The sequence below is a fragment of the Pyrus communis genome, chromosome 3, assembly GCF_963583255.1.
Source record: "Pyrus communis chromosome 3, drPyrComm1.1, whole genome shotgun sequence".
Lineage (NCBI taxonomy): Eukaryota > Viridiplantae > Streptophyta > Magnoliopsida > Rosales > Rosaceae > Pyrus > Pyrus communis.
In genome coordinates, this window is record NC_084805.1 from 3,973,623 (window position 1) to 3,986,833 (window position 13,211).

A 13,211-nucleotide genomic window follows, 5' to 3' on the forward strand; every position below is an offset into this window, starting at 1 on the left:
CATTATTGTTTGTTGCATACGTGTGGGAATCTCGGTGTGCCTCGCGGGTAATTTTGTCATTTTCACCCAAAAGTCCACGTGTCACCTCCATAAGTTTCTTGATTATTTTTGGCTCCACAAGCAATTTCGTCAGATCTACAGAAAAATAGTAACGATAAGTATAGGGATGCTACTACATCTTGGTTGGTGGGTAATGGGTACAAATAAACTATATTTCATAGCCTTCTTGAATATAGATTTTTCAGTGTACTCATAACACAAGTTGGTACACAGTTTGTCATAGTACAAGTAAATGAGCATTGAAAATATTCTCTCCTCAATTTTACTATGATGCGTGGTATAACGGTTTGTATTCCATGTACATGAAACAATCATGTGGTATACCAACTTGTGTTACAAGTACATGGAAAAATCTCTCACTATTGACTAGGGATTTACATGCAAGTGTTTCATTGAAGTTGATACATGAATTGGAAAATATTGAAAAGTTTAGGACCAACTTGACAATTGCTTAAAACTTAAGGGATTTGAAAGTAGTAGTCAAAAAGAGAAAGTAGACGTGGCAAAGGGACAAACAGAATCAGACTAACGTTATCTTATCTCATGCATGCTAGATTTTGTTGGGGAGTCTAAAACCTCAAGACTCTGAACTCACTCTCCTTGACCAGAAAAGGACTCGATCAATTCAGATGATATATGAAGTTGCTGAAGCCTTAACTCCCACCGCAACCGCAACCGCAACCGCAACCGGAACCGGCAGATTAGAGAGGTCGGTCTCTCGTTTTTTGGTTTTTCTTCTGACTTTCGGAGATTCTTCTGCTATATTTGTTGTAAACTATTTGCTTAGAAAATATTTGACTGCATTTTTTCGTTGTAAATGGGTGAATGATCTTCCACTTCAGCTGTACTGCTACGCGCACACAAGTGAAAAAGCTTCAATCATTCAATGGGCTTTCTGTGATGAGTGTCTTTGTATGATCAGGTTGGTTGGTTCTTGGATGTGTATTTGTAGATTAATACTAATTTGATGACTAAATTAGTTTGTTCACTACTGTTGGCTTACCCCTAATCCCTAAGCATCTCCCTTGGACAGGGTCATGGCAACAACATTCTGTAATCTTCCCACGGGTTCTGGTCTCACAAAACTGAAAGACTACCGTGTCTCCAAAAGGCGAGTTCCCGGCCTTATTTTCCATTGCTAAGTTGTGACTGAATTGTTTTCCTCTTTGTTTTAGATTAGATCTAATATCGCTAGAATAAAATCAAATCATCGTAAATAGATGAAACTTCCAGAGAATCTCTGTATAATTGTACTGACATTTCTCATACCTCAGACCTTATCGAGGCTTCGCAACATTGTCTTGTTTCTCCTGTAATGTTCAAAAAGTTTTCCTTAGAAGAGAGGTAGAGGCCAGGCGGCAGTGGCAACATCGTGGACAGGCTTTTGTCAACAATAAGTCAGACTATTATTCTAACACCACCATCCACCAAGAAGAGGATAAGGAAGAAGCGGATATTTCTAAAGCAACCTTGACATGGAGGGCGATCAAGTTACCAATATACTCCGTTGCTTTGATTCCTCTCACGGTGAGTTTTTCAGGCGATGCATACATCTCTCCGTTTCTCCTAACATCATATTAAGGTTTCAATTTTCTATGTATTTGTACATATATGTTTTTCAAGTCCGCAACTGTTGGAAATCCAGCTTCCGTTCTCTGTGTGCAGTATAATGGATTTGGACTATACACACAGCGGAAGAAACATAAACATGTTGAATGTATCAGTAGCGGTGTTTTGGGGGAAGCGTTGCATTTATAAAACGTAAGACTGCATAACTAAAATAACTTTGGATATGTGAATCCCGAAAACTCCACAGAGCTCCTACACTATAGTTGAGAACTCGTGTTTAAGTAACTACTATTTTTATATGACAGAGACATTCAGTGAGGGCACGCACATGAGATTCTATAGAATTTTGTTCAGGTTTAAATTGTATATGTTCCAGTTGTCTTCTCTGTAATTTATATCCTCCCTTGGATTTTGAAGTAGTACACTACGCAGAGTGCTTCTAGCATATCTCTTCCTCTCTTAAATTAGTTACCGATATACTCTGTGCTTTTAGTACAATGCAGTCATTTCCATTACACCATTGTCTCTCATCACTATGCTTGAAATGATATACACTTCCCCGCCTCTAACTAGCTCGCTTCACCATGTCTTGCTTTCTTAAGCAGGTAGGTAGCGCAGCTGCTTATTTGCAGACAGGCATGTTCTCAGCTCAGCGTTATTCTATTCTTTTGATTTCCTCGGTTCTTATCATCACATGGCTCAACTTAAGGTATACATCATAATAATTTCCGGAATGCATGCGTTTGGCTTTTAGATATGTTTTAACTCCTTTCTTCACTTCTGCACCGTTAAAATTCATATTCGTTCATCAATTTGCAGCAACGATGTATACGATTTCGATACAGGAGCAGACATAAATAAGAAAGAATCAGTTGTAAATCTGGTGGGCAGGTAAGGTTTATTCTTCTTCTTTGTTGTATGTTAATGAATTTAGTGTGTCTGCGCTTTCCTGCAATCTTGTGTCGTTGTTATGTCCAATATTAATTTCCGATTTTGTTTTGTAATGTGCTTGGCAAGCCGTACAGGCACTCTTGTTTCTTCATACTTACTGCTTGCTCTTGGCTTCTTGGGGCTTGCCTGGGTATCTGTTAAGGCAGGGAATATGCGTGCAATATTATTACTCGGTTGTGCAGTCATTTTTGGTTATATATATCAGGTAAGTAGAATGCTGCATATGAGACCAAGTAAATTAATCTGAACAACAAATCTGTATCCTTGATGTTCTTCTTTAGCAAATGAAAATCGAGTCACATCTTTTGATATTAACAATTTTATAAATGGGGGTAAGCATTAGCTGAATTTTCGAAGCATGTTTCCGATGTGAATTTTCTAAGCATGTTTGATGTCTGTGCATGGGAAGCAACATGTTTTTATATCTGCTCTACTGCTGGGTTGCAGTGTCCACCATTTCGGTTAAGTTACAAGGGATTGGGAGAGCCGTTGTGTTTTGCAGCATTTGGTCCATTCGCTACCACCGGGTTTTATTTATTGCAGGGCAGCACAAGGTTAACTAACTTCGATATGTCATGGATGTTGATTTAATTTTTTCTAGTCTTTGATACCCTAGTTAATATTGCTTGTCTTGACAGGGAAGTGATCCATCTTCCTTTCACCGGTTCAATTCTCTCCGTATCACTCCTTGTTGGCATTACAACGGCCTTGATCCTCTTCTGTAGTCACTTTCATCAGGTAGTTATCGTTTTTTATATTGAGAAATTTTGAGCTCTCCAGCTGGTTTATAGCATGACAGTGTCAAAACTCACACGAATGTCATGCAACTCAGATCGAAGGAGACCGGGCTGTAGGAAAAATATCCCCTCTGGTATATACACTTAAACTGAGCTCTTATATGTTTAAACTTGAAACCTTAACGAGAACCACTTACCGTTGATCTTTTTATTTGTATGTCTATCGGTGTACAGGTTAGGCTTGGCACCGAAAGAGGATCAGGGGTAGTGAAATGGGCAGTAACAGGACTATATGTTCTTACTTTCACTTTCGGTCTGCGCAGCGCTCTTCCTTTTACTTGTATCGTAAGTTATATCTAATTGGTGAAGTATACATGTGCCTAGTAGCAAGGTTCTATCCTACATTTTATCAGTCTGAGTTTGATCGCGGCTTCTTTCAGTTTCTCTGTTGCTTGACCATACCAATTGCAAGACTGGTGGTTAGCTATGTTGAAGAAAACCACAATGTGAGTACGCAGCTTGCGTGGAACGCAGGATGCCTCAATTTCAAGATTCTCTTGGTTCTGTTGTTACTGTTATGTGTGATCCTACTGAAATTTGGCGCAGAGTGTCATTCCTGTTGCTTCACTCATACATCGGTGTAGTGACAGGAACGACAACATCTGCTCATTTTATTCCGAGTGTTGCGGATTTTGCTTATAAGAAATTTCTTTTTCTTACAGGACAAGCAGAAGATATTCATGGCGAAGTACTACTGTGTGAGATTGCATTCTTTGTTTGGAACTGCATTGGCTGCTGGACTCGTTGTGTCGAGAATGTTCCCTAAACTTAGCCTTTCCTCAGCGTTTGGATTGTCATGAAGTTTTGCAATCGCAGAGTCTGTTGTGTACGTACGAATATGCTTAGTTTGTTGAGTGGCAGATCTAGAATAACATGGTCTTTGGGAAAACAAGCATGTTTTTCCTCACGACAGATAATTACACTAAATTTATCTAAATTACGAGGGGAGAATCATTTTTTAATCTTACTATGAGTTGGTTGTTAGGAAGAGATTCTTAATTCAATCAGAATAGTGGCCGAATAGTGGAACGAAAGCATTACGAGAAAGATATACCATTTTCAAATCGCCCTGCAAAGATGGACATTATCAATCGTTTTAATGGGGAGGGAAAAGGATGCTTTGGCCAACGTGACTATGTGGGGGAATAAATCGCACATTGACAAGAGAGTGGACCTTTGGATGAGTTTATAAGTAGTTGGGATACTCCATATTACCAATTGGTTTTGAGGTAGAATCTCAATTTTATTCATAGTATTAAAGCAGTTTGTCACATCTATGAAGCTTAACGACCACACATGCTCCACACTACCTTATTTGATTGTTCACATGTTTGGCTTAAAAATTCGTCACATGAGCTGGCGTGGTAATAATGAACCCCACATTGATGGGAAACCATATTGCCGAACTCAACTTTTTTCACCCCTTGTTTTTTTTACACCATGATATATTTACACCAAAGGGTGGGTGAATAAATTAGTACTGAACTCACTATTTACGAGATTTAAACAAAAAACCTCTCCCTTACAAGTGAACAAAAACACCACTATATCGTAAAGCTCAAAATCTTACATAAACTTATATCACCACATGGCGTCCGGAAAACTTACCAAGAGAACTTTCATACTCAAGAATCGATAAAAAAAAAAAAAAAATCAATTGATTATCTTTCAATTAGTTGGACCGTAGATGCGATGATTTACTTCACAAGCAAGGTCTTGGGTTCCAAGATGGCCCAATACAGATTCGGTTGCGCCATACATACAAAAAAGTATAAAATAATGATGTATTTGGGTCTACCAAATACGGTGCTGCAAAAACTCTAACCACTCAGGCAAGGCTCATTTCCACAGCAGATTTCTTAAATTCAAAATAAACGTCTACGTTTAACTCGACTCAAGTTCAAATTGCAGCTAGGATTATAAAACTACATTACTCAGGAAAATAAATAGTCCATCAACCGCATGTCAACACCAAAATCAGCATGAAGTTGTGATTCTTGTGAGCCCTGAGCATCCAGAAATGATGACACAAAGTGGGGAGGGCACTAGAACTATTACAAAATGCTATTCTAAAATCTCCCTCTGCCCCTGAAGCCACCACGGTTACCACCCCTCGGAGGACCCCTTCCCCTCGTAAAACCCCCTCCCCTTGGAAAACCCCTTCCCCTCGGAGCACCCCTTCCACGGCCTCCACCTCGAGAAAACGCTGGCTTCTGTCCCCTGCAGGAAAACCATCCATACATGTGTCACTCGCAAGAATTGACAATGAGAATAATATGAGAATTACTTCGGATGAACAATCGAAGACCTTTCTAACACTACTAAAAACAGATTACCACACAAAACCATGCTCACTGGCAGACCCCAAAAAAATAAAAAATAAAAAGCTATACATATACAACTCAAAATAACAATGAAGCAAAGGAATTGTCACTCAACACAGTACAAGAAAGGAACGAATGAATATGACTAACAGTTACCAAAAAATTATCAGAGCCAAGGATCAGCCATAAAATTAGCTCATGTGTTAACTGAATGACATAGTTAAGCCCATTGACGAGACCATTTCCAAGAGAACTTTCCGACATTGCTTTTTGTCAAATAAAAATAACAGAGTTCAAAATAAGCCTTGTGAACGATCATACAATGATCTTGAAAGTTCAAGTGTTCGAATAAAAAAGTTCCATCAGCCAACTCCTGTTCTTATCAAACATAACAGTTGAAGATAAGCCAAAGAATAAAGAGCGATCGAGAGGCTCCCCAAGAAACCAATGGGATATCTATTATCTATAATAAGTAGAATTTGGTTTGGCAACGTGACCAAAATTAAGCTAGACTGATCAGATTTTCGCTTGTCCTAGCTTGGAAACAAAGCTTGACATCAAGTTTACAGTATAGAAGACTGAGCTTGTCATCCTAGTAACACTTAAGAGTTTATGCTGCCACACTAAAAAATAACTTGGGACACTGACGTCTTTACAATAACCCCCTTCCAAGAAAAAAGAGGTCATGAAGTAACACGGAATGATATAGACTCTTTGCAGTTGTTCATTGGAAAGCATGTGTTGTTTAATTAAAGTACGGAATGTGGAATGAACCTTATCATTATTTCAACTCAAACATGAAATGCAACCTAAATAATGCAAAAGTACGAAAATCATACTTTGGCTGCGGAAGAAATCTTTCAAGAGGAAGAAGCTTCATTGGGTCAATATAGAACTTATCACCCTGTGAATACGAAGTAGCCACAATTCCTTCCATAACTTTGACCGAAAAGTACTGCAATTGCATCACAAGAAACCAAATTAAACATCCAAAACTAAAAAGCAAGCTACAAAGAGTTGGCATCATAAACAGTGCACAGGAGGACTCACGGATTCGTTGATTGGACCAAATATTTCATCAACTTTCCCAATCTGAGTCTTGTTCTGCAGATAGATTGCGGCATTAAAATGGGGTATCTTCGGATTTGTGAGCTTTGTCACTGCCTCACCCTCACATGCATGAACAAATGTCGAAACCTCTGCAAAACAACAAAAAAATCAATAAACCATCCAACGAGAAAAAGTAACAGAATTCAAAATCTACAAAACTTAGTGCAGCGAAGTTCTACGATTTATACAGCCGACCCCACTTAGTGGGATAAGGCTTGGTTGTTGTTGTCGTCGCCTTTTGCAGAAACTGAGACATATTTCACCAACCCAGATTTCTATTTAACTTCTTAATTCCACAGGTGCTGAACACATTGTTTCATGACATTTACAAGACAAAAAACTAAAAGAATAGGGTTTCGAAAACTCCACGGAAAAACCAAAGTCCCCATTAAATAGAAGAACTACCAAAATGATTAACAAAAATGAGTTCGGAAAGAAAAATGAACAGACCTACGACTTCGGAAGGAGGGCCCTCATCGCGAAAGAAACCGCGACCACCACTATTAAAGCCGCGACCACCACCCCTATTAAAGCCGCGGCCACCACCACCACCACCGCGACCGCGGGAGCCTCTGAAACTTCCGCCGCCTCTGGGAGGTCGCATGATGTTTGGGTGCTTAAGGAACGAGGAAGAGGAGCTCTGAGAGTGTTGGTTTCGGCCTCCAATACAATGAATGAGTGAAATGCCTTTAGGGTTTAAGCATGTCGGTCTAGGGCTTTTCATGCTCCGTCTTCAAATGACTAAAATACCCCTGCTTCAAGATGCGTCCGCGGGCTCGGGCCATATCACTCTGGACCGGCCCAAATTATTTATTTCAAATAAAAAGATTATTCGAACGTTTTCTTTTAAGTTAATTATCAAATACTTTTATCCAATTAATGATAATAATAATTATTTTAAAACGAGAGGTATCCAAACATACATTAGTGATTGACTAAACATACTCTCCATGCAGTCTCAGCACCACATGAGGTGACAACGTGCTTTGATCATCATAGCTAAACGGTATATCAAAACAGAGTCAGTATCTTGGATAATGTATTCATGAGAATTCAAACTCAGGTTGAGGATTCCAAAATCTTTATTTCTTTTTATAGTTTTACTAGACTAGCCCCTTGGGGTTGTTAATGACACTACCTGAGAGGAAATAGGAGGGTCTGAACCCAAGAGCTGTAGGTTAAAAACAAATTTCCTAACCCGCACGACAATTCAATTTCGAAAATTTTTTCGTTGGCTAGATAGAGGTTTTACAACATACGTATTATTATAAAAATATTTTGCCGCAATAGTAATTTGCTAATGAATTCAACTTTTGTTAATTTGTATTAGTCCTAAGATAGCAAATTTAGTAACTTCTAAATCCCAACAATTTAAATCTTATCACCTACCGTGGTGGAAAGGTATTGAGCCATTGCATGATGGCATAGGTTCAAATCAGTCTGTGACTAATCTAACATGTAATTTAACAAATTCCTTCACCCTCTGGGCCTCTAGTCCCATCATCAGCAAATTCCTTGCTATAAATCCTCCATCCAAGTGAATCCTCAGGGTATGTTTAGGTGAGATACTTTCAAATTACAAGGGACTCCCCCATCATCATTTTAAGAAGTAATTTGTAAATGACTACTTTTCAAGTAGTCATTTACAAATCCGTCCCTTATGTTTCCAAAATGCTCATTCGCAATATGCCAATATCGTCCTTCGCTTCGTTCAAGTCGCTCCTTGCATTGAATTCGGGTCATGCGCAGGAGAGAAACACTCATAATTCTGAATCTTTAGTAAGGCATGAAAATAATTTTGTAGCGATGCTAGCCCCTTTCTAAGTCCGGGAACGATGCCCGGAATCTCATTAACCGCCGCAAGTATTTCACCGGAATTTGTTTACAGATAGTGAGAAACTCGAATAACAACATCCATGAACGAGTACGCTAAGCTAATAACAACATCAAGATGAGAAACGGTAACCTATGATCTGGAAAAAAGCATGAACCATGAATGAAAAGTCAGGTCATAAAACAGCAACATCCATGAACGAGTCCTCTAATTTGAAATTCTACCCCGAGAGTAGCAGGATATGATTCTCAAACGAAAAAAAGTTTCTTTTCCGACATGGTTAAATCCGAAACCAGACTAACGTATAACACACGTGTAGTGAGGCATGCTTGGGGTGGACAAATAAGAGTGATTCAAAAGAGAGAATACTTGCTTCATGTTAAAGAACAGAAGAGAGGTCCTACGGCTACGGAATTACCTGAACTGTGGCTAAGTAAACCTATGGTTTTGCATTTTATTATCGGCTTCGGCCAAAACGATAGTTCCATTCTGCCCCGAAAATAATAATACAACAGGGAAGACCAAATAATCTACTTACAGGAAACTGATGAACATCAGTAGAGGCCCAAAAATTTCCACCAGAAGGATCCTACTATTGCCCAGATGACAGCATTAACAAGAGCCATTACAAAGCCAACTTTGAATACATCAGGAAGATCAATGTAACCAGCTGTTGGAAACAACAAACATCTTATCAGTCACCACACAAAACAGATACTGATAAAGACAATCCACTTTCTTTCATGTTCTTGACTTCTGAGCGCTTCAGTGAAAAAAATAAAGAAGGTAGCTGGGTAGAGAGAGAGAGGGAGAGAGAGAGAGGTAAATAAAAATATTTGAGGCTATCAAATTGTAAGAGAAAATTTTCAATGTCACCAACTTACACAGCACACCAAATTCATTTTGAAACCTCATGCTAACACCTTCAAACTTTCCGTCCAGAAAAAGAAACCCAGTCTTTACACCAATGAAAAATCCTAAAAACTTGCCTCAAAAAGTAAAAAAATGTCCACTGAAAGTGGGTCAGAGTGACGCACGTGCCATGTTTTGAATGGAGAACTTGACAGAGTGAGGTTGTCATGGGTTTTGAAAAATTTACGTGACATATTTCTTAAATTTCTTTTTCTGAGGTGACAATGAAATTTGTACAAACTTCAAGTGACATCTCGAAAATTTTCCCTAATTTTAAAGACCATAAAATAATAAAATGAAGCAACTGTTATTGAAAAGGAAACGAACACTACAGAAATGTAATTGTTTAAGGTAAAAAAAAAAATTCCAAACTTATGAAAGGGGCATACCTCCATAGTATACAGCAGCCTGACCACTGCTATAATGCGTTAAAGCCCCAAACAGACTTGTATTGTAAGCTAAAGCCAACGCTGCTAACACACCAGGTACCCCAGCTGCCAAGTTCATGGCAAGAAATGCAGAGTATAAAGCACCCACATGACCGGTTTGACTTGCAAAGAGGTAATGGATGAAGAAGTAAGCTGCCTGAAGAACACCAAATGCAACTGGCCAGCTCAAAGAGTAAGACTGAAGCATAGTGGCTACACAACCAGACATCCAATTTACAATACCAAGATTTGTCAACTGGCCAGCCATACCAACAAGAACAGAGAACCAAGCCAATGTATCCCATGCTGATTTTTCACTTAAACAGTCATCCCAATCAAGGACTCCTAACAAAAGGAGTATAGATAAGCCAATCATTGCAGTTACAACACTTGCTATACCAAAAGCGTCTCTGCAAGCAAACAAAGAACGAATTGGTGAATCAGAAGATTTAGAACCCTAGTAGAACAAAATGCATTCTCAGGGAAATCATGAACTGAACTTATACACACACACATGACGGGTTTGCTACTGTCAACCATCACTATAAGAATATATTGTAAAACTGTAGTCCATGGAAACATCCCATTATCCCAAGCAAAGTCTTATTCTTGGTGAAAAATATATCTGATTACCAAAAAGAAGGATATGCAATTATGATCTACTGGACACGTAAAATTAATAGTAAATAGTCCAAAGCAAGATAAACTACTTACCCAAAGACCCACAAAGAGACAGCAAGAAGCATTGTACCAACCATAATGAATTCATTCTTTGTGACGGGACCCATATTCTCCAATTTCTTTGTAGCCATGGCAGGGGCATCAGGTGTGTCTTTGGTTTCTGGAGGAAATAGCTTGTATAAGACTAGCGGAGTAGCTAGAAGGCAGACAAATGCTGGTAAACTAGCAGCCATGAACCAAGAAACCCAAGGGCTTGGAATAATCACCCCAATTTCCTCAGCCAATTTGAGGCACAGCAAATTTTGAGCTGCAGCCGTTAAGAAAAGAGCACTAGAGTTACCAGATGACTGTCACCCATCACACAACACAGATGCATAAGTCACAAGATGACACAAATAACATATGCTACTAGAGTCAGCAAGGAAAGAATATATAACACAGTAATAGTTAATGCTGAATTAATTCACTAGGAAAAAAATTAAAAAGTGTAGTTTACGTACACTGGATCTCTTAATTAACACATGAGAGTTCCAACACTTTCTTTCAACAAACAATTGTACGGATAATAAGTTTGATTAGTTCAAGGATCTCTACTTAAAATTTAATAGAATCCACTGATGTGGGACACAAGAGAACTACAAAGAGTTTTATGCTCTTCTTTGTACTTTGACTGACTACCGGAGAACATAAGCTTTTTGTCTTCAAACAAACACACAGGATGAGGCAAAAAAGAATTAAAATTATAAAGCACAGTACATCAACGAAGAGGGGAAAAAAAATCCTCTTGTGTATGATTCAGCAACAACTAGAGTAAAAGAGGCGCTGGTTGTTGAGGCGAAAGGCAGAACAACGAAAGAAAGTTCTCCTCTTGGTTAATTCAACAACATAGAGTGAAGGGCAGTTGTTTGTTTGTACGAAAAAGAAAAGGTTCTCTTCCTATCTAATTCAGCAGAAACTAAAGGCAAAGTGCAAAGAAGAGTTGAGACAATAACCCGCCACCCCCTCCTCCCACTTGTAGAACTCTAGTTTTCTTCTTCTTGAATGGTCAAGAGCATTTTGATTTCCGCATTTTCAGTACAGTTTTTGGTTTAAATTAATATAACAACTGAATTAAGGATATTCAATGAGCAGATTAAGTAAAAGTGCAAAAGAAAACTCCTCCAAACTGAGTTTATCAAAGTCATATCATTCACAATATTACAGGCATCTAAAGAGGCAATCAACGAAAGATGTTATCGAGTCCGTACCCTAAATATGAAATACTGAAGAAAATCCACTAGCTAAGAATATAGAATTCATATATCTTCAAATACAAGGGAGGGACTGAAAGAGCAACAACCTGAAACTGAGACATAACCAGATAAGAACCGAGCTTTCGTTTGGAGGGGTCACCGGGTTTACTCCCGCCGGAGAGGGACAATGACTGGATAATTGGCAAGAAAACACCGCCAGCCCTGGCCGTGGTACTCGGCATTGCTGGAGCAATTAGTGCCTCGCTTATTGTCAAGCCATAGGACAAACCCAGTGTGCTCTTCCCCAACCACTTGACAAAGTAGGTGGCAATCCGATCCCCCAAGCCCGTCTTCACGAACCCGCGAGCGAAAAAGAAGGAAATGACAATCAACCAGATCACCTCATTCGTAAAAGCACCGAAGGCCGTCGGAAAAGACAGAGTTCCGGTCACAATGGAGGCGGTGAGGCCGAGAAAGGCCCAAGCACCAACGGGTAACGGGCTCAGAATCAGGCCGGCAATGGTGGATAGGAAAATGGCGAGCAACTGCCAGGCTTGTGGGGTGACTTCGACTGGTTTGGGGACGAAAAAGCGGACCACGATGCCTACGGCGATAGAGATGATGAAGGGGATGGGTTTGGCACCTTGAAGCGGCGGCGGTGGTGTGAGAGTGGTTCCGGGTTCTTCGTATTTAGAGGCTTGGATTGGGAAGTGGGTTTTTCCGGGTTTTGAGGAATGAGACGAGGAAATGAAGGGTTTTGAGGCCAAGAGGGATGGTGATCGGAGGGTGGGGAGTGAGGGAGATGGTTTAAGGTTGTGGTGGATGGACGGTGGGGATTTGATGACGGGTTTTGAGCGGCGAAATAAGGAAGCGCGGGAAGAGAGAGAGAAGGAGGAGGTGGAGAGAGAGTGGAGGGCGAAGCTCTCCATTGTTGCTAACTTGTTAGAGAGAGAGAGAGAGAATTGGAATTTGAGAGAGAGAGAGAGGAAAGGTTTTGGTCTTTGATGGGAGAAGGGCGGAGCTCCCAGACGGGAGAGAAAGAGGCGGAGACAGAGAGAAAGGTGACGGTGACGGTGATGTGTGAGGAGGGAATTCAATAGAATTATGTTTTTTTTTTCTTTCTATTTTTTATTACATGCCTTTTTCTTATACATAAATTTAAAATGAAAAAAAAATAAAAAGTCTGAATCCAAATAGGATGGGCATCAAACAAATTCGTTATTGATGTGAAAGTTAAACTTGTGATAAAATAAATGTTGAAAAGTTTGTGTGCCCTCAAAAAGAATGAATAATGGTAATTTGCCACTAATTAT

At 39.5% G+C, this 13,211-nt stretch overlaps 3 protein-coding genes across 3 annotated transcripts; 1 reads left to right on the top strand and 2 right to left on the bottom strand.

Moving 5' to 3' along the window:
• Positions 1–614: 614 nt before the first annotated feature.
• On the top strand, positions 615–4,341 carry LOC137728825 (2-carboxy-1,4-naphthoquinone phytyltransferase, chloroplastic). The gene is made up of 13 exons (XM_068467598.1): positions 615–769; positions 903–982; positions 1,094–1,171; positions 1,335–1,587; positions 2,235–2,338; positions 2,449–2,520; positions 2,647–2,785; positions 3,028–3,134; positions 3,219–3,318; positions 3,413–3,451; positions 3,552–3,662; positions 3,758–3,823; positions 4,040–4,341. Exons 2-13 carry the CDS (start codon positions 975–977, stop codon positions 4,175–4,177), a joined length of 1,215 nt encoding a protein of 404 aa, XP_068323699.1. The 5' UTR covers positions 615–769; positions 903–974; the 3' UTR covers positions 4,178–4,341.
• Positions 4,342–5,219: 878 nt separating this feature from the next.
• Positions 5,220–7,506, bottom strand: LOC137729394 (putative H/ACA ribonucleoprotein complex subunit 1-like protein 1). Its single transcript, XM_068468338.1, has 4 exons — positions 7,262–7,506; positions 6,752–6,900; positions 6,541–6,656; positions 5,220–5,597 (listed from the first exon to the last, which is right to left on the bottom strand). Exons 1-4 carry the CDS (start codon positions 7,413–7,415, stop codon positions 5,447–5,449), a joined length of 570 nt encoding a protein of 189 aa, XP_068324439.1. The 5' UTR covers positions 7,416–7,506; the 3' UTR covers positions 5,220–5,446.
• Positions 7,507–8,844: 1,338 nt separating this feature from the next.
• Positions 8,845–13,009, bottom strand: LOC137729270 (dicarboxylate transporter 2, chloroplastic-like). Its single transcript, XM_068468143.1, has 4 exons — positions 12,006–13,009; positions 10,700–11,013; positions 9,947–10,395; positions 8,845–9,315 (listed from the first exon to the last, which is right to left on the bottom strand). Exons 1-4 carry the CDS (start codon positions 12,825–12,827, stop codon positions 9,200–9,202), a joined length of 1,701 nt encoding a protein of 566 aa, XP_068324244.1. The 5' UTR covers positions 12,828–13,009; the 3' UTR covers positions 8,845–9,199.
• Positions 13,010–13,211: the final 202 nt, after the last annotated feature.

Bases quoted from the DNA above. Each gene is read 5' to 3' on its own strand.
- LOC137728825 (XM_068467598.1), top strand. The intron at 1,172-1,334 runs GCGAGTTCCCGG...CTCATACCTCAG, and splicing joins GACTACCGTGTCTCCAAAAG to ACCTTATCGAGGCTTCGCAA. The intron at 2,521-2,646 runs GTAAGGTTTATT...GTGCTTGGCAAG, and splicing joins GTTGTAAATCTGGTGGGCAG to CCGTACAGGCACTCTTGTTT.
- LOC137729394 (XM_068468338.1), bottom strand. From the start codon at position 7,415: ATGCGACCTCCCAGAGGCGGCGGAAGTTTCAGAGGCTCCCGCGGTCGC. The intron at 6,657-6,751 runs GTGAGTCCTCCT...ATGCAATTGCAG, and splicing joins TTGGTCCAATCAACGAATCC to TACTTTTCGGTCAAAGTTAT. The intron at 5,598-6,540 runs GTATGATTTTCG...GTTTTCCTGCAG, and splicing joins AGATTTCTTCCGCAGCCAAA to GGGACAGAAGCCAGCGTTTT.
- LOC137729270 (XM_068468143.1), bottom strand. From the start codon at position 12,827: ATGGAGAGCTTCGCCCTCCACTCTCTCTCCACCTCCTCCTTCTCTCTC. The intron at 10,396-10,699 runs GTAAGTAGTTTA...GTTTGCTTGCAG, and splicing joins GTCTCTTTGTGGGTCTTTGG to AGACGCTTTTGGTATAGCAA. The intron at 9,316-9,946 runs GTATGCCCCTTT...TGTTTCCAACAG, and splicing joins GGCTGCTGTATACTATGGAG to CTGGTTACATTGATCTTCCT.